Raw genomic sequence first — 23,340 nt, forward strand, 5'->3', positions numbered from 1 at the left:
ATTCAATTTCATTTTTTGACACTAGCGTCAAAGCGAAACCACGTGACCCTAGAAATAATATTTTTTATATTCATTTATATTATATAAATAAATTTATATATATACATATATATATATATATGTAGGTCCAGAGGTATGTTCCGGGACTGTTTACGTTTTTTGAAATGTACAGTCCTGGAATATAACGCATATATATGTAATCAGATTCAAAAAACTGTCCCGAAAATTGCCGTAGAACATCAATTTTTTCCAGGACAGTCCTGGAAACTGCCAAATGTCCCGGAATATACCGATATCAAAAATAAAAGTCCCGGAACATACTTCCGGACCTACATATATAACGTATTACATATTATTTGTTAAGAATACATCCAAACGAATCAAGAGACACGGTAGTGTCTCGCGCCAAGTACACGCGAAGCGAGACCGCACCGTGACTCTTTTACGCGATGCGACGAGTTGCGAATACTCGAGATGTTAAGATCTCAATAACGAGTAAACGGATCAAGTTTTAAGTAGTCTTGATCGATAGCTTGGGGTCGATTTATATAATAAAAGTGCTTTTACTTTTCCCTTACGTGCTCTACGAGCGGAGATATTTCGACCCAAAGTCCAAATGTGAAGATTTTTCTATTAAGATACTATACGTCGTTGTCTTTCAATCAGAGAAACGTAACTTTTATTACTTTTAACGGTAGATAGCTCTTGATTTCCGATAAGTCGCGCGCGCATTATTATCGATCTAGTATAGGTCAATATACAGGGTGCCCCAGAATTCTTGGTACTTTTTTCATATTTAGATAGAGCGAGCCAAACTGAGTCAAAAAGTCATGTACCATTTTGCAATTTTCGCAATAGTTGACGAGTTATTAATGATTAATATCGACGTTATTAGCACGCCCTCCGCCAAATCCAAGCGCGCGGCGAGATGCAGCCGCCCCGCGGTCAGCGCGGGCAGTTGTTTACTACAAGCGGCGATGATTACGCACAAGCGGCGCGTAACGCCGGGCCCCTGTCCTAAGCGATGATAGTTTCTCGCCTTTTTTAAATAGAAATACAATTTTCTAACAACATAGAAAATTTTTTTGTGCGTACGTATGTACATATGTGTGCACATGCATACACAAAAAAATATCAATTCTACTGTTTAAAAAAGCGATTACTCAATTTACCTTTTTTTTTTTTAGTAAGTAACGGTTGTCTTTAAGCAAGAATATTTTCATGATAATAGTCTTAAAATGTACAAATTTTAGAAAGAGTCTTTATTATGTACTCGAAAGAAGAATTTATACTTCTTCAAAGAATATAATAAAAATTTATCAAAGAAAAGTTAAAATAATAAATAAAATAATATGAGGACCCTCGAGATTAAAATAGGAGAAGGCTATGAGGGTCAGACGCAGATCACAGTGCGTAATATCAGAAATAAGTGATTTATTCGTCGTTTTGATACATTACATCGATCCGTACGTTTCGGCTCAGTTTTGAGCCATCTTCAGCGGTAGTTACAGAAATTAAGTTACACGTTCTCCGTACCGTATGGTGAGTTTACTGATTCAAAGTATCAGAAACATAGACCAATTGATCCATATCTGTAAATTTGTTCAATTAATGTTGAGATATTAAAAAGATCCCTTAGAAAACTCACCATACGGTACGGAGAACGTGTAACTTAACTTCTGTAACTACTGCTGAAGATGGCTCAAAGCTGAGCCGAAACGTACGGATCGATGTAATGTATCAAAACGACGAATAAATCAGTTATTTCTGATATTACGCACTGTGATCTGCGTCTGACCCTCATAGCCTTGACTTCTCTTATCAAAATAATTAGCAAATTGAATTTTTGTTTTAATTTTGTATTCTTAACCGAAGAACTGAATAATTAGAATGTAGAATATTATTTATTTTAAGTAATATTATCAAGAAAACATTTTTTGTAAAGATCATCGTTACTTAAAAGAAGAGAAAACTGAGTAATTGGTTTTCTTAGCACTAGAATGATATTTTTTTACGTGTGCGTATACGGCACGCCATTTTACTATTTAATTTCATCATAAAAATTCTATCAAATTAAATCGATACTTAAAGAAAAGAAATTATTATTATGTCTAGACATACTTATAATTTATCGAATTATTATTAAGCTATAATTGAAAATGCAGAATTACAATTATATGTCTAAACAAAATATTAATTCTAAATTTATTTTACGTTATGACATAAAAAATTTTCGGGAATTAAAATTATGTACATAATTGTAATTCCCGAATTTTACTTATGTGCGCAATTTTAATACTTGAATTTCTATTATGTACATACAATCGTAATTCTGGAATTACTTTTTTTCTTTTGGTAAGTAACGGGGTTCTTTAAGAAAGAATATTTTCTTGATAATAATCTTAAAATGTATTCATTACAAATTTTAGAAAAAATGTTTATCATGTACTGGAAAAAAGAATTTATACTCCTTCAAAAAACATTATACTATTTTATCAAAGAAAAGTCAAAGTAATAAGCAAATCAAATTTTTGTTTTAATTTTATATTTTTAATTGAATAGTTAAACAATTAGAATTTAGAATATTATTTGTTTTAAGTAAAGAGAGTGATGAGTGTATTTTAAGATTATTATAAAAATAAAATATTCTTCGCGAAGATGACCGTTAAAAGAAGGGAAATGGAGTAATTGGTTTTCTTAGCACTGGAATGATATTTTTTGCGTGTGAATTGTGCATGAATAGCAATCGCGATATAAGATCGCGAGCCAAAAAATAATTTTTTTTTCTGTGGCAAGAAAATGATAGAACGCTATCATTTTCACACCACTTTGCGGTAGAAAACATGGCGCATTTTTTTTTAAGTAGTGTCCCCAGTAGGTCTAATCCACTTTGCATTAAAATATTTTTATATTTTAATGCAAGAACTGTTCGAAGTGCTCAAAAAATATCATTTCAGTGCTAAGAAAACCAATTACTCCATTTCCTTTCTTTTAACGGTCATCTTCGCAAAGAATATTTCATTTTTATAATAATTATAAAATACACTCATCACTCTCTTTACTTAAAACGAATAATATTCTAAATTCTAATTGTTTAACTATTCAATTAAAAATATAAAATTAAAACAAAAATTTGATTTGCTTATTACTTTGACTTTTCTTTGATAAAATAGTATAATGTTTTTTGAAGGAGTATAAATTCTTTTTTCCAGTACATGATAAAGACTTTTTCTAAAATTTGTGATGAATACATTTTAAGATTATTATCAAGAAAATATTCTTTCTTAAAGAACCCCGTTACTTACCAAAAGAAAAAAAGTACGTCCAGAATTACGATTGTGTGTACATAATAGAAATTCAAGTATTAAAATTGCGCACATAAGTAAAATTCGGGAATTACAATTATGTACATAATTTTAATTCCCGAAAATTTTTTATGTCATAACGTAAAATAAATTCAGAATTAATATTTTGTCTAGACATAATTGTAATTCTACATTTTCAATTATAGCTTAATAATAATTCGATAAATTATAAGTACGTCTAGACATAATAATAATTTCTTTTCTTTAAGTATCGATTTAATTTGATAGAATTTTTATGATGATATTAAATAGTAAAATGGCGTGCCGTATACGCACACGTAAAAAAATATCATTCGAGTGCTAAGAAAACCAATTACTCAGTTTTCTCTTCTTTTAAGTAACGATGATTTTTACAAAAAATGTTTTCTTGATAATATTACTTAAAATAAATAATATTCTACATTCTAATTATTCAGTTCTTCAGTTAAGAATACAAAATTAAAACAAAAATTCAATTTGCTAATTATTTTGATAGGAGAAGTCAAGGCTATGAGGGTCAGACGCAGATCACAGTGCGTAATATCAGAAATAAGTGATTTATTCGTCGTTTTGATACATTACATCGATCCGTACGTTTCGGCTCAGTTTTGAGCCATCTTCAGCAGTAGTTACAGAAGTTAAGTTACACGTTCTCCGTACCGTATGGTGAGTTTACTGATTCAAAGTATCAGAAACATAGACCAATTGATCCATATCTGTAAATTTGTTTAATTAATGTTGAGATATTAAAAAGATCCCCTAGGAAACTCACCATTTGGTCTGAAAAACATGGAATACAGAGCCATGCGTACATAATGAATATCTACTCTCTGCGAGAAGACTTGACGATCTTGTCGACACGACACACAATAATATGAAAGGTCTTGCAAGAAGAGGCATGTCGTAGGCCAACACACCGGCGAGGATTATAACAAAGCACGATTTGACACTGTCACAATATTGCATGTACCAATAGTAAAACCCCGATTTGCCAACGACCGAAGTTCATGAGCATGGATTACAAAACCGTGACATATGCATGATGCAAAATATCCGTGTCATTTTGAGACGGTGTCAAATCGTGCTTTGTTATAATCCTCGCCGGTGTGTTGACCTACGACATGCCTCTTCTTGCAAGACCTTTCATATCATTGCTGTGCATGTGTCGTGTCGATAAAGATCGTCAAGTCTTTTCGCAGAGAGTATTCATTATGTATACATGGCTCTGTATTCCACGTTTTTCAGACCGAATGGTGAGTTTCCTAAGGGATCTTTTTAATATCTCAACATTAATTGAACAAATTTACAGATATGGATCAATTGGTCTATGTATCTGATACTTTGAATCAGTAAACTCACCATACGGTACGGAGAACGTGTAACTTAATTTCTGTAACTACCGCTGAAGATGGCTCAAAACTGAGCCGAAACGTACGGATCGATGTAATGTATCAAAACGACAAATAAATCACTTATTTCTGATATTACGCACTGTGATCTGCGTCTGACCCTCATAGCCTTCTCCTATTTTAATCTCGAGGGTCCTCATATTATTTTATTTATTATTTTGACTTTTCTTTGATAAAATTTTATTATGTTCTTTGAAGAAGTATAAATTCTTCTTTCGAGTACATAATAAAGACTCTTTCTAAAATTTGTACATTTTAAAACTATTATCATGAAAATATTCTTGTTTAAAGACAACCGTTACTTACTAAAAAAAAAAAGGTAAATTGAGTAATCGCTTTTTTAAGCAGTAGAATTGATATTTTCTTGTGTATGCATGTGCACACATATGTACATACGTACGCACAAAAAAATTTTCTATGTTGTTAGAAAATTGTATTTCTATTTAAAAAAGGCGAGAATTAAACTATCATCGCTTAGGACAGGGGCCCGGCGTTACGCGCCGCTCGTGCGTAATCACGGTAATCATCGCCGCTTGTAGTAAACAACTGCCCGCGCGCCGACCGCGGGGCGGCCGCATCTCGCCGCGCGCTTGGATTTGGCGGAGGGCGGGCTAATACGTCGATTTTTAATCATTAATAACTCGTCAACTATTGCGAAAATTGCAAAATGGTACATGACTTTTCGACTCAGTTTGGCTCGCTCTATCTAAATATAAAAAAAGTACCAAGAATTCTGGGTGTATAGACTTATCGGTATGTCTAACGACAGAATTAAAGCAATGTGAAAGAATCGAACTATTTAAACGTATGTTAAAAGAATATATTGTACCTCATGTAGAAGAATTGAGAATTGATGTAAAGACATTTGATATAAAAAATAGCTAAGAGAAGGCTAATAAAGCTCAATCTCCCTCTCCCTCTTCCTTTCTCTTTTCCTTTTTTCCTCTTCGTCCACGCTCTCTGGTTTGTCTTGCCAGCGTCATCAGAAATTATTACGTAAACAATTAGAATCAAAAGCCATGCGATCCAAGCTTAGGTCTTTGAAAGCCTTATATTAGTTTCTGTATACGTTGAAAAAATTATATGTATATATATATAGACATATATGTATACAGAAACTAATATAAGGCTTTCAAAGACCTAAGCTTGGATCGCATGGCTTTTGATTCTAATTGTTTGTATATCGTTACGATCCTATTTCTCTTATTATTATTTATTACGTATATATTGTATGCATATCAATGTTTACTTACATTGCATAATTTTAATAATATAGTACACATTCTAAAAACCTTTTGAGGGACAAAATCACTGAATGTGTTAGTATGAGTAAAATTGAAAATAGAACGCAAAAAATATCACTTTTTACGTAATCAAAATCTCGGAATTGACTGTACCGATTTTATTCGGACTGGTTAAACAGCTCGCAATCGACAGCTTATATCGATTATGTCAGAAAAATGCCCTCAAATTATCAGAAAGCAGGTTAAAAGTTTCAGAGATATTTTACTCAAAAGCTTGACGGAAAGTTCCAGACAAACTTGGCATACATAGCACCTTGACATTTATGCATTGACGTAGTTAGTTCTTTTTCCGTTTACTTGACATCGCTTGACATTTGAAAATGATTTTACATATGCATCAGATATTAAAGTTTAGCGGATATTATTCCTATTGTGAATGCGTAAATGCGTGAATACATTATGCAAATAAAGTAGATATGACAATGTCTAGACAGTAAAAAATTTAATGTCCCAGAACAATATATAAATTTCAATTAATGATATAGGATATTGCATTAAACGTATATTGAATTGTAAGAACGCTACTAAATTACAAATTGAATTACATTGTAATTAGTTGTTTCATACGTACGATTAATTTAATCATTGTCGCTTGCCCTGAGAATAAAAAAGTGATTGTGTTAAAAGTATTTTTATTTGAAATGTATTAGTTCGTTTTAAAATTAAACACAAAATTATTTGATTGAATTCTTCATACAAATGAAGTTATGTTATGTATAATTATATTAAACTTATATATATTTTAATTGATTAAATATGTTATTCAATATATACAAATTATACGTTTAGTTGTGTTATACGTACGATTGATTTAATTATTGTCGCTTGCCCCGAGAATAAAAAAGTGATTGTTTTAAAAGTATTTTTATTTGAAATGTATCAGTTTGTTTTTAAATTAAACACAAAATTATTTGATTACATTTTTCATACAGATAAAGCAACGTTACGTATATAATTATATATTAAACTTAAATATATTTTAATTGATTAAATATGTTATTCAATATATATAACTTATACGTTTCGCTCAATTATATTAATGATTAAATAAACCACTGATGCTTGCTCTAAGAATAAAAAAATAGTTGTTTTAAAAGCATTTTTATTTGACATATATCAATTTATATTTTATTGGACTGGATATATTATTCAACAGACAAGTTATACGTTTCGATGGATTATATTTACGTTTGAATGAACCACTGATGCTTGCTCTAAGAATAAAAAAATAGTTGTTTTAAAAGCATTTTTATTTGATATATATTAATTTATATTTTATTGGACTGGATATATTATTCAACAGACAAGTTATACGTTTCGATGGATTATATTTACGTTTAAATAAATCACTGATGCTTGCTCTAAGAATAAGAAAACTGTTGTTTTAAAAGCAAGTGAATTTATTTAGATTATTTAATATTGTTGTCGAAATTTTGTATATTGCGTTGTTTGTAACACAATTCCTAGTTGCAACTATTGTTCATGTTATCACATTATAATAATGTGATGTTAAAACTGCTATCATATTCTGTTGCTTTAATTACATGTGTAATTCGTATAATTATTAATGTCTACTAATATGATTACCAAATAACATGACAGTATGTTTGAAACATACAATCGCAACTGTTGTTTTTAATAGATGTAGAACTCATAAAAGCTATTTTTGTTTTTTTTTCTCTAAAAAAGAGAAAATTATAAATAATTTTCTATTCAATGTAAGCAATTAATCCTTACATTAAATAGGTAAAGAATAATTGTTTACATTGAATCGAAAAGTATATTTATATTTTCCTTTTTTTTTAAAGAAAAATACATAAATAGCTTTTACGAATTATACATCTACTTAAAACAACAGCAACGATTGTATGTTTCAAACATATTATCGTTTAATTGGTAATCACATTAGTAGACATTAATAATTATGCAAATTATATGTGTCTAAATAAAATCTGAACAAGGATATTCCAATGTGTTAAATCAGTACACGATAGCATATGCGTAAAATACAATGCAAAATAATTATAATATATCTATATATATAAAACAAAGTCGGGTTAGTTACACCATTTATAACTCAAGAACGGCTGGACAGATTTTAATGATCTATGATTTGTTGGATTCGTCTCCGCCCCGAATAGCATAATAACTATTAAAAAAAAAAAAAACCCGGGGCCGGGGCGAAGCCCGGCGGGGCATGCTAGTTTATATTAAAATAAATGGGTAAGTAATTAAAAACTTGATAATGAAATTAACAAGTAGCAAGTAAAAAGATTTGGGACACGGTCAACAGTGCGTAAGTTAACGTTATATCAACCTTTAATAACTAATAAGATACATAATTGTAATACATCGGACGGTTCGCTTGTGTTTTGAGTCGTCTTCAGCGATGTGCTAACAGTCATAATCGAAGAATAATCAGCAGTGAAACTTTCCACGAAAAAGTGACATTTGATTAATAATAATCATAGTTTGTGATATGATTGAAACAGAAATAACAGTCAGGACAAAGAAAGTAAAGTCACACACTCACCAGAGTTCAGAGAACGCGAAAATAAGAAACGTATATTCGTAACTTTGTATCTTCAAATTAGTTTTAAAGTTTAGTTTATTTTATTTAAGCTATAACTTGTGAGTGTTAATATATTGAATATTCAATTAGTGAAAAGAATCCGAATAAAATCAAAATTAGAGCAAATACAATGCGTGCGTGTATGCGTGCAAGTTTCGTACAATAAGTAAATTTACGCTTGCCAGCATATATTCTAGCTTGTATATCTCTATTTAAATTGAAAATAATTGATGTAAAATATATAAGGAACATTTTTTTTTTTTTCAATAAACTTAGAATGTTCTAACTATGTTAGTTCATATATATACTTACGTGAAGATATATATTGTATAATATATAATATAAATAATAATTATATTTTACATATCAGATATTAAAATAACAATTGTTTTACCTTTTTAATTAAATTATTTTACAACATATCTAAAACTCACACAATAATAATACTCACAAGCATAAAATGATAACACATAGTAATTTTTTTATATTCTCTTTCTGAATTCATTCTGTTATTATACGCATTGGCAAATTCCTCAAAAATTTCCACGATTGTGTGGTAAATATATCGTAACGGAAGCGTCAGCTAGTTCAAACATTTACAATTTTAATCGGCTGCGTCATTATCATGTATGTAGAAGTATAATACATAACACAGAAACTATAAATATAGAGGAGATATGATTTAGTTTCGACTTCACTCTTGAGTGTTTCAATTGCCACGGTGCTTCCACTTTTTATTGGTACGTATATGTATATAATATTAAATTGTATTTGATTATTTTCTTTATTTTACGCATTTATGTCTGTTTTTTTCAAAAAATAAATAATGACATTTAGTTGTAGAACTTGTCTGTTTCGAAAAAATAAAGATACTATGAATCGACCGAACTTGTATAGCGTCGATGCTGAAGAAGAAATTGTAATCTCTGGTATTGCTGGCCGATTTCCTAACAGCGACAATTTAAAAGAATTTCAAGAAAATCTTTTTAACAAGGCGGATCTTGGTTCGAGCGATCATGGACGGTGGAATAAATGTAATAATTTTTTTTTAACATTAAGGAGGTTGGTTGTTCAAATCAATATGATAAGAATTAGTTCAAATTTATGGAGGATATTTGTCTATATGGGAATCTGTCGTCCATGCCAAAGTTGAAGACAATTGTCTGCATGGTTGTCGAGTAATTAATTAATTACGCAAAAATATTACGACACCTGTAATGTAACTCTCGAAAGCCTATTTTAAAAATGACAAGAATTTAATGAGAATAGATGCAAATAATTTTTTATATATTTAGGAAAAACTTTTACGAAGATTGATAGTTATCAAAAAATTGTAAAAATAAATCAGCATATTGCATATTGCATATTGCATATTGCAACGCATTTTGATTTTAATTGTACAAACAACTTTAAAACTTTAATTTAAAACTTTAAAAACCTTAATTTAAAACCTTAAGAAGCAGCTAATTAAATGCATTCCACATATTTATTTGCTAAAACTCGTTTATTTCATGCGTCGAAAAATTTGATTATTTAGAGTTTTCTCTCGCAATGGTCCCCTCTCGCCGCCTGCCCTGCAATGTGACAGCAACCAACCTCCTTATATTTTCAAAACTTAATTATTAGGAAAAATATTCGTTTTATATTATCATATATATTAATCGTAATTAAAGATTTGCAATATCTAATCCAATCATTTTTAAAAACGATATCAGAATCCAAGAAAATTGCGTAACCCTACATATACGCGCACAATATATATACATATAAAACAATTTTCGTAATTTATGTTAAAAATTAAAAATTATCTTTTATTAATTCAAACATTTTTATGGCTTTTTGTTATTTCTAATATCATAATTGAAAACGATCCAGATGCATATTATAAATCCTTAAAAACATTATTATTTTTTATGTAGAAATAAGTATATTACACTGGTCAACAAAATCTTATCGTTTTTAGATTGTTTTTAAGGGAATAGGTATTTTTTACTAATTTGGTTTCGCTGAACAAGAAGCTGGCCTTGAAAATACTAAATTGGCTCTGGTTTTTTAAATAAACGGTGTCAAAAGTGCCAAGAAACGTGTTTTTAGTCATTTTGCTTCCTCATAGAAAAAGCTTTGTTTTCGTGAAATCGTTTACGGATTTTTGTTTGCGTATAAAGTTTTACCGCATGTACTAACTTTTACGCAAGCAGTACTGGGTTGTAGTGCTTACGAATTCATCGTTTTCCCTACGCGAATAATTAATCAGAAGTTACACAAAATTCTGTTTACGCGTAAGAATTATTGTAAGTTACTACAGAAAGTAACGCTCGCGTAAACGTAAACGTAGTAAGAGTATCTTTTTTATACGATTTTTTTTTAATATTTATATTTTAATACAGTTTTACTTGGTGGCGATTTCTTTTCACGCTACGCGGAACATTTTAGGCGCGTAAAAAAAAGAGTTAAATATAAGCGGAAAAAAAATAAAAATATTCTACCATTCTTATACAAAATTGAGCAATTCTACTTTTCTATAAGAAATACTTTACTGTATACTTTATATGGATATAAAAATAATAATGTAAAAAATTAGAAGTAATAACAGTGGACTTCCGCTCCACCCTTGAAGTGCCACCAATAGCGCTTTAGGTTTTTTTGCCTGGACCCGTAACGTACCACATTTTTAGACCTTTTTCAGTATAAAGGTTTAAACAGATGTACTAAAGTCATACTGCGTGTAAAAACGCACACAGATGAAAAATTACATCAACGTGTGACCGTACGCAACACATTACCAATTTATCATGTTTTTACCTCAGTGTGCGTGCTCGAAATGGTTTCCCTCCAGCCTCTCACAAAATGTAGTCTTTTTTAACACGATGTTAAAGCATTTAACAAAAAGATCAAAATAAACTCCTTTTTGTTAAGTGCTATAACTTTCACAATTTTTAACATTTTTACAATTTTCGAACGTCAACCGGTGGGGATTACATTTAAATTTAATACTTTTTTTGCGTTTTTCATTTCAGGCACACCGTACAGGAGCTACTCTAGCTACACCGTAGTCGAGCGCGCGCGCGAAGAGATGACTCATAACTCCTATATTTCTTAATATTTTTCCATATAAAAAATACTGTAAATACACTTAAACATGTACTTCAATATCGTATACACCATAAACCTGATTGGCCTACCACTTTGTCACAATTAAATCCTGAAATTGACCCTCCGCTAGACTGTACTACCCCCTTAAACTGTCATTCCGGAATCTTAGGTTTGAATCCCGTTTCCCGTCAATGTGTTTTCAAAAATTGTAAAACAATGCGTAATTTTAATTAATAAAATAGAATATGCAAAACCACGAATATAAATTAAACTATAAAAATATTTAAAAAAATAAGACTTATTTGAAAATATAAAAAGAAATTTTTTTTTATTTATTGCACCGGAATCATTACTGATTTTTATCGTAATGGTTACTGTGAGATCCGTACTGGTTACTGAAAAAATGTTTACTGTAGTAGCGCGTAATGGTTACTGTAAGAAAGATTAAAAGTTGAGAATGAGCAAAAATACAGGAATTATTACTGTTTTTCGGTTCTTAGTGCAGTAATTAAGTTTGCACAACGCGACTTGCTAGTGCTCAAGATCTGAAGGATTTAATTATACGAGCTTGTTGTGCGATAAGTCCACGGGTCTTGCGCCGGGTGCATCGTGTTAAAAAAGACTACATTTTGTGAGAGGCTGGAGGGAAACCATTTCGAGCACGCACACTGAGGTAAAAACATGATAAATTGGTAATGTGTTGCGTACGGTCACACGTTGATGTAATTTTTCATCTGTGTGCGTTTTTACACGCAGTATGACTTTAGTACATCTGTTTAAACCTTTATACTGAAAAAGGTCTAAAAATGTGGTACATTACGGGTCCAGGCAAAAAAACCTAAAGCGCTATTGGTGGCACTTCAAGGGTGGAGCGGAAGTCCACTGTTATTACTTCTAATTTTTTACATTATTATTTTTATATCCATAAAGTATACAGTAAAGTATTTCTTATAGAAAAGTAGAATTGCTCAATTTTGTATAAGAATGGTAGAATATTTTTATTTTTTTTCCGCTTATATTTAACTTTTTTTTTACGCGCTAAAATGTTCCGCGTAAGCGTGAAAAGAAATCGCCACCAAGTAAAATTGTATTAAAATATAAATATTAAAAAAAAATCGTATAAAAAAGATACTCTTACTACGTTTACGCGAGCGTTACTTTCTGTAGTAACTTACAATAATTCTTACGCGTAAACAGAATTTTGTGGTAACTTATGATAATTTACTTCGCGTAAACGAGTGAATTCGTAAGTCACTCTACAAAAGTAACGCTTGCGTAAACGTAGTACATGCGGTAAATACGTTGCGCATAGATGGAGAATAATAAGAAATCGTGTTATTAAATAAAATTATATGTAAAAAGAAAATGCGTAAGACAGTTGGATATGTTAGAAAAGTATGTACACACGATATACGTTATTTGATTCACAGTTTTTAACTTGCCTGTACATCACCTCGGACTCGTCGATCGAAGCGGTCGATTCAAGCTGGTGTCACCTAATGGATCGTTCGGTTCATTACAGTTGCGGTCGGTAACTCATCTCCTATGGTGAAAAGTTGGTGCATCCATTAAGATTCACCCATTGTGTACGTATATGTAGGGCGCAATTTTCTTGGATTCTGATATCGTTTTTAAAAATGATTGGATTAGATATTGCAAATCTTTAATTACGATTAATATATATGATAATATAAAACGAATATTTTTCCTAATAATTAAGTTTTGAAAATATAAGGAGGTTGGTTGCTGTCACATTGCAGGGCAGGCGGCGAGAGGGGACCATTGCGAGAGAAAACTCTAAATAATCAAATTTTTCGACGCATGAAATAAACGAGTTTTAGCACATAAATATGTGGAATGCATTTAATTAGCTGTTTCTTAAGGTTTTAAATTAAGGTTCTTAAAGTTTTAAATTAAAGTTTTAAAGTTGTTTGTACAATTAAAATCAAAATGCGTTGCAATATGCAATATGCACTATGCAATATGCTGTTTTATTTTACAATTTTTGATAACTATCAATCTTCGTAAAAGTCTTTCCTAAATATATAAAAAATTATTTGCATCTATTCTCATTAAATTCTTGTCATTTTTAATAGGCTTTGTTACATTACAGGTGTCGTAATATTTTTGCGTAATTATTTTTGCGTAATTACTCGACAACCATGCAGATAATTGTCTTCAACTTTGGCATGGACGACAGATTCCTATATAGACAATATCCTCCATAAATTTGAACTAATTCTTATCATATTGATTCGAACAACCAACCTCCTTAATGTTAAAAAAAAATTATTACAATTATTCCACCGTCCATGATCGCTCGAACCAAGATCCGCCTTGTTAAAAAGATTTTCTTGAAATTCTTTTAAATTGTCGCTGTTAGGAAATCGGCCAGCAATACCAGAGATTACAATTTCTTCTTCATCATCGACGTTATACAAGTTCGGTCGATTCATAGTATCTTTATTTTTTCGAAACAGACAAGTTCTACAACCAATTGTCATTATTTATTTTTTGAAAAAAGAACAGACATAAATGTAAAATAAAGAAAATAATCAAATACAATTTAATATTATATACATATACGTACCAATAAAGAGTGGAAGCACCGTGGCAATTGAAACACTCAAGAGTGAAGTCGAAACTAAATCATATCTCCTCTATATTTATAGTTTTTGTGTTATGTATTATACTTCTACATACATGATAATGACGCAGCCGATTAAAATTGTAAATGTTTGAATAACTGCGACGCTTCCGTGATATTTACCACACAATCGTGGAAATTATTGAGGAGTTTGCCAATGCGTATAATAACAGAATGAATTCAGAAAGAGAATATAAAAAAATTACTATGTGTTATCATTTTATGCTTGTGAGTATTATTATTGTGTGAGTTTTAGATATGTTGTAAAATAATTTAATTAAAAAGGTAAAACAATTGTTATTTTAATATCTGATATGTAAAATATAATTATTATTTATATTATATATTATACAATATATCTTCACGTAAGTATATATGAACTAACATAGTTAAAACATTCTAAGTTTATTGAAAAAAAATGTTTCTTATATATTTTACATCAATTATTTTCAATTTAAATAGAGATATACAAGCTAGAATATATGCTGGCAAGCGTAAATCTACTTATTGTACGAAACTTGCACGCATACACGCACGCATTGTATTTGCTCTAATTTTGATTTTATTCGGATTCTTTTCTCACTAATTGAATATTCAATATATTAACTCACAAGTTACAGCTTAAATAAAATAAACTAAACTTTAAAACTAATTTGAAGATACAAAGTTACGAATATACGTTTCTTATTCTCGCGTTCTCTGAACTCTGGTGAGTGTGTGACTTTACTTTCTTTGTCCTGACTGTTATTTCTGTTTCAATCATATCACAAACTATGATTATTATTAATCAAATGTCACTTTTTCGTGGAAAGTTTCACTGCTGATTATTCTTTGATTTTGACTGTTAGCACATCGCTGAAGACGACTCAAAACACAAGCGAACCGTCCGATGTATTATACAATTATGTATCTTATTAGTTATTAAAGGTTGATATAACGTTAACTTACGCACTGTTGACCGTGTCCCAAATCTTTTTACTTGCTACTTGTTAATTTCATTATCAAGTTTCTAATTACTTACCCATTTATTTTAATATAAATATATTATAATTATTTTGCATTGTATTTTACGCATGCTATCGTGTACTGACTTAACACATTGGAATATCCTTGTTCAGATTTTATTTAGACACATATACATATACATATACATAATTCACGCGTGCAATATATGCGTATAAATGAGTATTGATTTTAATTTTACACTGTAAAAAATTTAATGTCCCAGAAAGTCCACTCTAAATTTTGTGTTAAAATAACACGATGAATGAGTTATTTTAACACAAAATTTAGAGTGGACTTTCTGGGACATTAAATTTTTTACTGTCTAGACATTGTCATATCTACTTTATTTGCATAATGTATTCACGCATTTACGCATTCACAATAGGAATAATATCCGCTAAACTTTAATATCGGACGCATATGTAAAATCATTTTCAAATGTCAAGCGATGTCAAGTAAACGGAAAAGGAACTAACTACGTCAATGCATAAATGTCAAGGTGCTATGTATGCCAAGTTTGTCTGGAACTTTCCGTCAAGCTTTTGAGTAAAATATCTCTGAAACTCTTAACCAGCTTTCTGATAATTTGAGGGCATTTTTCTGACATAATCGATATAAGCTGTCGATTGCGAGCTGTTTAACCAGTCCGAATAAAATCGGTACAGTCAATTCCGAGATTTTGATTACGTAAAAAATGATATTTTTTGCGTTCTATTTTCAATTTTACTCATACTATAATAACACATTCAGTGATTTTGTCCCTCAAAAGGTTTTTAGAATGTGTACTATATTATTAAAATTATGCAATGTAAGTAAACATTGATATGCATACAATATATACGTAATAATTTCTGATGACGCTGGCAAGACAAACCAGAGAGCGTGGACGAAGAGGAAAAAAGGGAAAGAGAAAGGAAGAGGGAGAGGGAGATTGAGCTTTATTAGCCTTCTCTTAGCTATTTTTTATATCAAATGTCTTTACATCAATTCTCAATTCTTCTACGTGAGGTACAATATATTCTTTTAACATACGTTTAAATAGTTCGATTCTTTCACATTGCTTTAATTCTGTCGTTATACATACCGATAAGTCTATATATTGACTTAATTTACCTACTAGATCGATAATAATGCGCGCGCGACTTATCGGAAATCAAGAGCTATCTACCGTTAAAAGTAATAAAAGTTACGTTTCTCTGATTGAGAGACGACGACGTATAATATCTTAATAAAAAAATTTTCACATTTGGACTTTGGGTCGAAATATCTTCGCTCGTAGAGCACGTAAGGGAAAAGTAAAAACACTTTTATTATATAAATCGACCCCAAGCTATCGATCAAGCCTACTTAGAACTTGATCCGTTCACTCGTTATTGAGATCTTAACATCTCGAGTATTCGCAACTCGTCGCATCGCGTAGTCTCGCTTTGCGTGTACTTGGCGCGAGACACTACCGTGTATCTTGATTCGTTTGGATGTATTCTTAACAAATAATATGTAATACGTTATATATATATATATATATATATATATATAAAATACATATATATATGCTAAAGCGGAGAGCACACACTTCTGCACAACACATAATGCGTAAATATAAGAAAATTGATTGGTCTATTTCCTTATGCACATGTGTGGCGTAACGAAAACGAGCGTAAAACCTGTGAATGGCCAAGTTCCTTACGCTGGTACGCCGGTACGTTGTATACGCCCAGGTAGCAGAGTGACTAACACGCCATTGGATGAGTGATAATAACGTCTTAATGATATCTTTGACGTGTCAATAAGACTTCTTTAGATGTCATCTTGCTACTTAAGAAAAGGTAAGATGAAATCTTATGAAGCTAATGGAGCCAGCTAACTCCGTTAGCTGGCTCCATTAGCTTCATAAGATTTCATCTCAGCTTTTCACTGCCTGACTCCACCTATTGTTGCCAGGTTAGTCAGATGATGTTCACCATTGCTGAGAGATTCAACCTAACTAAGCCTTTTCACGTGCCCACCGAGTCCGGCCCGGTACGGCCTATCGTTTTCTACACGCCCATTGGCTCAAACAGATCAATTCATTACACAATAACTATAGCGAATTTTACAAAATAGTACGTGACTTTTCCTTTCAGTTTGAACCAATCTACCTTCACACGTTAGCTTTCTGAAAAATTGCCAGACACCCTTATAATCCATATCGTGATAATTATCTATAATATCCCTTAATCTGCTCAATAATAAGCGAAGCTTTTCCAGCAAGCGACACAAGTCGACACAAAAAGTGTCGTTTTGTCTTTGTTACTCATTGCCAAAAAAGAAAGATAGAACAACGTTCGTGTCGACTTGTATCGCTTGTCGGAAATAATAAAAAGTTTAAAAAATAAAAGTTTAATGAATAATATAATTAGTAGTATAATAGTTCATTTATCAATTTATCACAGCAGTTTATATTTTTATCTATAAATTTTTTTCGAAAACAGGGTCGTTCTCTCTCATCTCTGTATATATTATTATTATTTTTATATGGAAGAATTATGTTGAAGTACATAGAAAGTCGCATTTCTAAAAAATATATTTTATTGTAATTATTATTTATACTTTACACTTGTCCACGCGACAATATTTCATAAATAGCTCAATTTTACATTTAGTAATGACGAAGCAACTGTACCCCGATACATATTACTATATAATTTATATTGTTACGCACGCGCCGAGGCGCCCGGTAGATGCGAGCCGGAGAAGAAGTCGTCCCCTTGACGACTCGCGACTTTTTCACTTTTTCTCCGGGCGCGGGCGTCTTGGCGCGGCCGTAACAATATTATGGCAGCAGGGTGTCCGGAATTCTCGAATATCCGGTACGTGCCGTGATAGTGCCTCATTGTACAGGACATTGTCCCAAAAGTGTCCGCATGCCAATGTCCAGAATTTCACGAAGAAGCTTAGAAGCTTAAAATTTCGATCAAGACTTAGATTATAAATCGTAACTTATCGTATAAAATTATGTGTGAAAGAAATTAAATTATAATTATTCGATAGTCGTTTAACAAGAGTTCAATTATATATACAACGATTCGCTCGAAATATATATTTATATTAATTATTATATAATATGTAAATCAAATTAATAAATTATATCACCTACGCATGCGAGAGGAAATAATTATTATTCTACTTTCATCCCTGTATGAACACACAAATGCACGAGACCGACGCTTTATCGTTGATCTGTGCTTCTCCTCGCGGTCCTGTACGAACATTCGTACCGTACGCAGCTATAGCTATATGGCTATTCTCATGCTGTACAAAACAACAAAGCATATAAAACAACAATCGTTAGCGTCACGTGTTTTACAATGCCGGCGACTAGCCGAAACTTCTGACAGTTTCTCGTGTTACGGATGCGACGGTATGTACATGTATGTAGCATTATACGAACATTTTCGGCCAAGAATTCAATCTATCATATTATCATGGTCACGATAATGGTAATCTCTTTATCCACGCGCTCTGTTATCTATTTTAGTTATCTAGCAGCCTTTCCTCGCCAGAGTCGTACGAATTCTTCCCGTACGTGCGTCTCGCATTTACAGCGATTCCGTATTTACAGGGCATGTTAATCGCACATCATTTAATTGCGATTTCCGATCGATAGCTTATTGTTAATTAATTAAGCGATATCTTCTCGTGCGCGATGGATTCAGAGTCAATCGACTATGGGCCGAACAAAAACTGCCCATCAAACACCGTGTAAGCTACACGTTACTTGGTGTTTGCTGGATGATGATTAACAGTAATGAGGATAAGTCAGTTCCCCTTCCCTCTTTTAAGACAGAGTTCTCATTTTACTTGAATGGAGTTCGTGAAAAAATCTGCGCTCGGGAGAGGGAGGACGAGACTTTTGCGCGTGGACCACCGAGAACAACTATAATTACCTATACTAAAACTACATGGGTTGTACGGTGTCCTTTGTGTTCTGCCCCGATATCCTCGTGAGAGGCTCTTCGTCGAGATCGTTGGAGATTTGATTCCAATGTTCATCCTCCTCTTCCTCCTCTTCGTGCAACGAATCTTTCCTGAAAAGCAGAGTCACAGTTTCTTTAATGTCGTAATAAGGATTAAGAACAAGAACAGCAGATTAGCGAAATTAGCTTGTCGAGGGATACTTTGAGTAAAGTAAAAATCTAATTTTGTAATTTGCGGGCTATATTTAAAAAAATTTTTTAAGCTATATCAATTTCTGTTGAACGATAATAATAATCGAGGAATTATGGCAGATTTTTATTTTTATTAATCAGAACATTACTAACTGATACTTGTTGCTGGACGGCAGAAATAAAGATTTCGGACAGTCCTTGAAGTAGGGCCAACACTCGCCATGAAATTTCCCGCGGTTCTCCGCCTCGACGTATTCCTTGAGGAGATTCGCGAACGGCGATCGGCTGGCGCTATAAAGACAAAACGTTTGTATTTAACGTGACGCTTTTTTATACGGTTTTAAATACGGTTTATTATAACTATTTCCAGTTATGGAACAAAATTATTCGGCAGGGCGCTTTTCCAATACACTTTAATCCAGGAACGGGTGCCTGTGGTGATTTTCACAGTATCGAAAAAATAAAGCTCATGCCACAGTAACGGAATAAATGGCGTGCGCGTGGCGTAGTGCTCTGGTACTAATAAATTATCGTACATAGAACAATCAAAAATATGTAATTAATAACAATGACTTTTAATTCAGATGTAAAAATCATCCCAGGTGACAATTTATGAAAAGAAGAAAAAAAACCAGGCACCCGTTTCCGCGTTAGAGCTCTACACGCGAGTCCGGAATGTTTATCCTTCACTTACGTGAAGAATAACTTGAGCATTTCACCGATCAGCCCAAAGTTGTTCAGATGGTGTCCCTGAACCTCGCAGATCGTCCTCAAAACAGGCACGCTTTCCCGTTCATTCCCAGCGTGCTCAGCATATCCTCGGCGGTGCCGTAAAGCAGGGCCCGTTCGCCGCCGTGGAACGCATTTCTCGGTACCTCCGTCGCATCCCGTTTGTGTAATCTGCGCTTGATGAACGCCGCGATGAAATCCGCCATCATCATGCCGGCCTGCCGGCCCTTCAGCTTCCTGTCGAAGCTCGGCGGCAGAGCGCCGTACGGGTTCTCGTTATCCGTCAGGCCCAGCTTATCGAAGTCGACTGGAAAAGAAAGACGCGTGATGATTCTAACATCGCGATTTTCTGTAGGATCAATCCGGGATAATGGTCACCTGGGATGATTCCTCAGTGTCGAAAAAATGAAGCTCACGTTACAATAATTTTAACACTAGAACTATCAAGGAGGTCAAGATAACTTTGACATTTTTTAAAATAATTATTATTTATTTTTAGAACATCACAATTTCTGAAATTTTCTCTAATTTTTATTGAAATATATAGATAATTAATTTGTTTTCTCTCTCTCTCCTTTTTTCATTTTAATCCTTTCGGTAGAAATATATAGGTACGAGACCTTATATATAGGAGGTATATTGGTTAAATCTTTGGTAGTTCAGTGTTAATGTACTTTTTTTGTTTCTCCTTACTCTTTGTTTAAAAAATATTGAATAAATCTATATACATACTGTCCTCAAATACTAATAAATTATAGAGAACAATGAAAAATATTCAATATGTAATTAAAAATAATATGACTTTTGGGTTGTAAAAGTCACCCCCGATGATCGTTTATGCAAAATAGAAAATGATATGACCGTTCTTGGGTTAATCACACGGACAAACTCACTCGTGAACGGCAGACTGATGGTCATGTTGCTGAGGAAACCGTAAGGCGGGTGCCGGACGAAGGGCAACGCCAACGTTGGCGTGATTGTCATCACGGTGCCAGGTGGCAGCGCGATACGACCGTCGTTCGTGAACCAGAAGACCCTCTTCTGTCGATGATGCGGTGCCTGGCGAGAAGAGGACTCGCCCTCGTGAACGGTACCACCGGCACCGCCGGACGTGGACGACTCCTTCAGCACAGCCAGACCGAGCAGCAGTTGCAACAGAAGACGTCCTCTCTGCGACATCCTGCGCTGTCCAAGTTGTCGCGACGAGACACCTGTTATATGAGCGTATTGTTACAAAGAGACAAATTACGAAAACGTTTTACGCGCAAATTTACCGGAGAAACCTACGCCGACAAAAAAAAGTATCAAAAAACTTACACTACCGTTCAAAAGTTTGGAAGCACTAGGTTTTTAAGAAAAACAAAACAGTGGCAGTGGTGCTAATACTTCCAAAGAAAATTGCCATATGAGAAACTTTATTGTCTAGCTGTTTTAACTGTTCAAAAAAAAAAAAACGAGTTTTTATGGTTTGAGTAAAATATAATAATTGTTATTATCATATTTATTATTATATTTTACTCAGACCATGACAACTTGTTTTTTTCTTGAACAGTTAAAACAGACAGCGAAGTTTCTCGTATGACATTTGTCTTTGGAAGTATTAGCACCACTGTTTTGTTTCTTTTAAAAAAGTAGCAACAACAAAGTAAGCAATAACTATCTATAATTTTCTTATAAGAATTTCAACTTTTTATTTCAACTTTTCTTTCTTGGTTGAATTATATAAATGACTCCATTCAAGCAAGTTTTCTTCAAGATTATGGATTGTTGCGCATACACGGTTATATATGCAAGTCTTGATTCGATACTTTTTCTTTTCCTTTGTACGAATTAGAGCGATTGAGATTTCTTTTGATCCTCAAGTTCGTCGCTCTCGCGCGTTCGTCTCTCCGAGAGACGAATAAATTCGCGATCATAGGAGAGAAGGGAGGGGCGAAGGGGGGCTGAATAGGTACCAAACAGCATCGACGATGGACCGTAGATTAGATTAATCGTTTTATTTGCGAACGAAACGCGTATAATAATTCTTATCCTCCTGATGGCTCGCCGGCGCCTCAAGTAGGCCGCGCGACGGACCCCGCGGAATTATTTGCGATAAATCCCGCGACGATGCATGCGTATACTGCTATGTATCGCAGTCACGAGACTTACGGTACCCGCGGTGTAACGCGATTGAAGCGTCAGGAAAAAACTCTTCTGCGACAGGTATCGCCGATGGATTTTGTCGCGCGTCTGCTTCTTCGTCGTCGTTGTCGTTATAGCGGCGGCATAGTCATCACATCCTGGTTCGTGCAAGAATGGACGAGGCACGCGCGAGAAAATTTTCCCCTGATTGATATTCGGGACGGGTAGCGCACCTCGCGCTGTCCAATTCGGCCAATTAGAAACTTAATTTGTGGGTAAAGAGGATAGAGGGATATCCCCTCTCAGGGGGATAACTGTGCCCCTTCGTCGCGCCGATAAGCTAAACGCCCATTTATCACGTTGAATGAAAATTCGAATGTGAGATGTGAAAATTATTCGCTGAGATAAATGTCGGAGAACGTTGTGTAAACAGCTGAGACGGAGAACGGAGCGAGTTTTCGTGGAGCTGGAGACTTGGAGATTCGGGAGAACACTTGAATTTTGAATTAGACATTAGGAAACTATGAACTTGACACGTTAAATTCGTATAATGTCAAATTAGACTCAATGTGAGTGATTTTTAATCATTTCTATAGGTTGCCATTGTTCCTACTCTCAATATGTCATTAATTTAACTAAAACAATGTTAATTTAACTAAACTAATGGAATTAAATTAATAATGTTTTGTGCCGAAATAATAAATTTCGACACAAATGTAATTAAAAATAAGAAAATGTTATTTAACTCAAGATACTGGTTTAGATTTCATCTTTTAATATTTAACATGTGAGTGAGAATCCGGAAATCGCATTCACGGGATTTTCGTTTCATCACAATATTACCGCCATTACGTTTCTATATTACGCGATTACGTGACGCCAGCGAAGGATATCATAACTTACACGCATACACGGCGAAATCGCACGCAGCGCATCCTCTTAATTATGACGAACGCGCCGCGGAA

General features: G+C 33.1%; 1 protein-coding gene and 3 long non-coding RNA genes across 6 annotated transcripts; 2 read left to right on the forward strand and 2 right to left on the reverse strand.

The window, feature by feature from the left end:
* Window positions 1-33: 33 nt before the first annotated feature.
* On the reverse strand, window positions 34-14,461 carry LOC143906533 (uncharacterized). Of its 3 annotated transcripts, XR_013259556.1 has the most exons (4): window positions 14,313-14,461; window positions 14,019-14,209; window positions 5,583-5,722; window positions 34-48 (listed from the first exon to the last, which is right to left on the reverse strand). It is a non-coding gene; the product is annotated as an uncharacterized LOC143906533 (long non-coding RNA). The 3 variants fall into 3 exon arrangements; XR_013259555.1 differs by lacking the exons at window positions 34-48; window positions 5,583-5,722 and adding an exon at window positions 11,069-13,265 and having other exon boundaries at window positions 14,313-14,458; XR_013259557.1 differs by lacking the exons at window positions 34-48; window positions 5,583-5,722 and adding an exon at window positions 13,908-13,926 and having other exon boundaries at window positions 14,313-14,459.
* LOC143906534 (uncharacterized) lies at window positions 7,903-10,519 on the forward strand. Its single transcript, XR_013259558.1, has 2 exons — window positions 7,903-9,369; window positions 9,467-10,519. It is a non-coding gene; the product is annotated as an uncharacterized LOC143906534 (long non-coding RNA).
* A 23-nt stretch (window positions 14,462-14,484) lies between the features above and the next one.
* Window positions 14,485-16,623, forward strand: LOC143906535 (uncharacterized). Its single transcript, XR_013259559.1, has 2 exons — window positions 14,485-14,597; window positions 16,243-16,623. It is a non-coding gene; the product is annotated as an uncharacterized LOC143906535 (long non-coding RNA).
* A 176-nt stretch (window positions 16,624-16,799) lies between these two features.
* Window positions 16,800-21,700, reverse strand: LOC143906531 (uncharacterized). Its single transcript, XM_077422679.1, is given in 5 exon segments — window positions 16,800-19,441; window positions 19,676-19,813; window positions 20,217-20,296; window positions 20,299-20,558; window positions 21,145-21,700. Coding segments are annotated over 5 exon segments (894 nt in total). The 5' UTR covers window positions 21,431-21,700; the 3' UTR covers window positions 16,800-19,311.
* Between the last annotated feature and the right edge of the window lie 1,640 nt (window positions 21,701-23,340).

The sequence above is a fragment of the Temnothorax americanus genome, unplaced genomic scaffold, assembly GCF_048541705.1.
Source record: "Temnothorax americanus isolate GAGA-0224 unplaced genomic scaffold, ASM4854170v1 Scaffold73, whole genome shotgun sequence".
NCBI classification, from domain to species: Eukaryota; Metazoa; Arthropoda; class Insecta; order Hymenoptera; family Formicidae; genus Temnothorax; species Temnothorax americanus.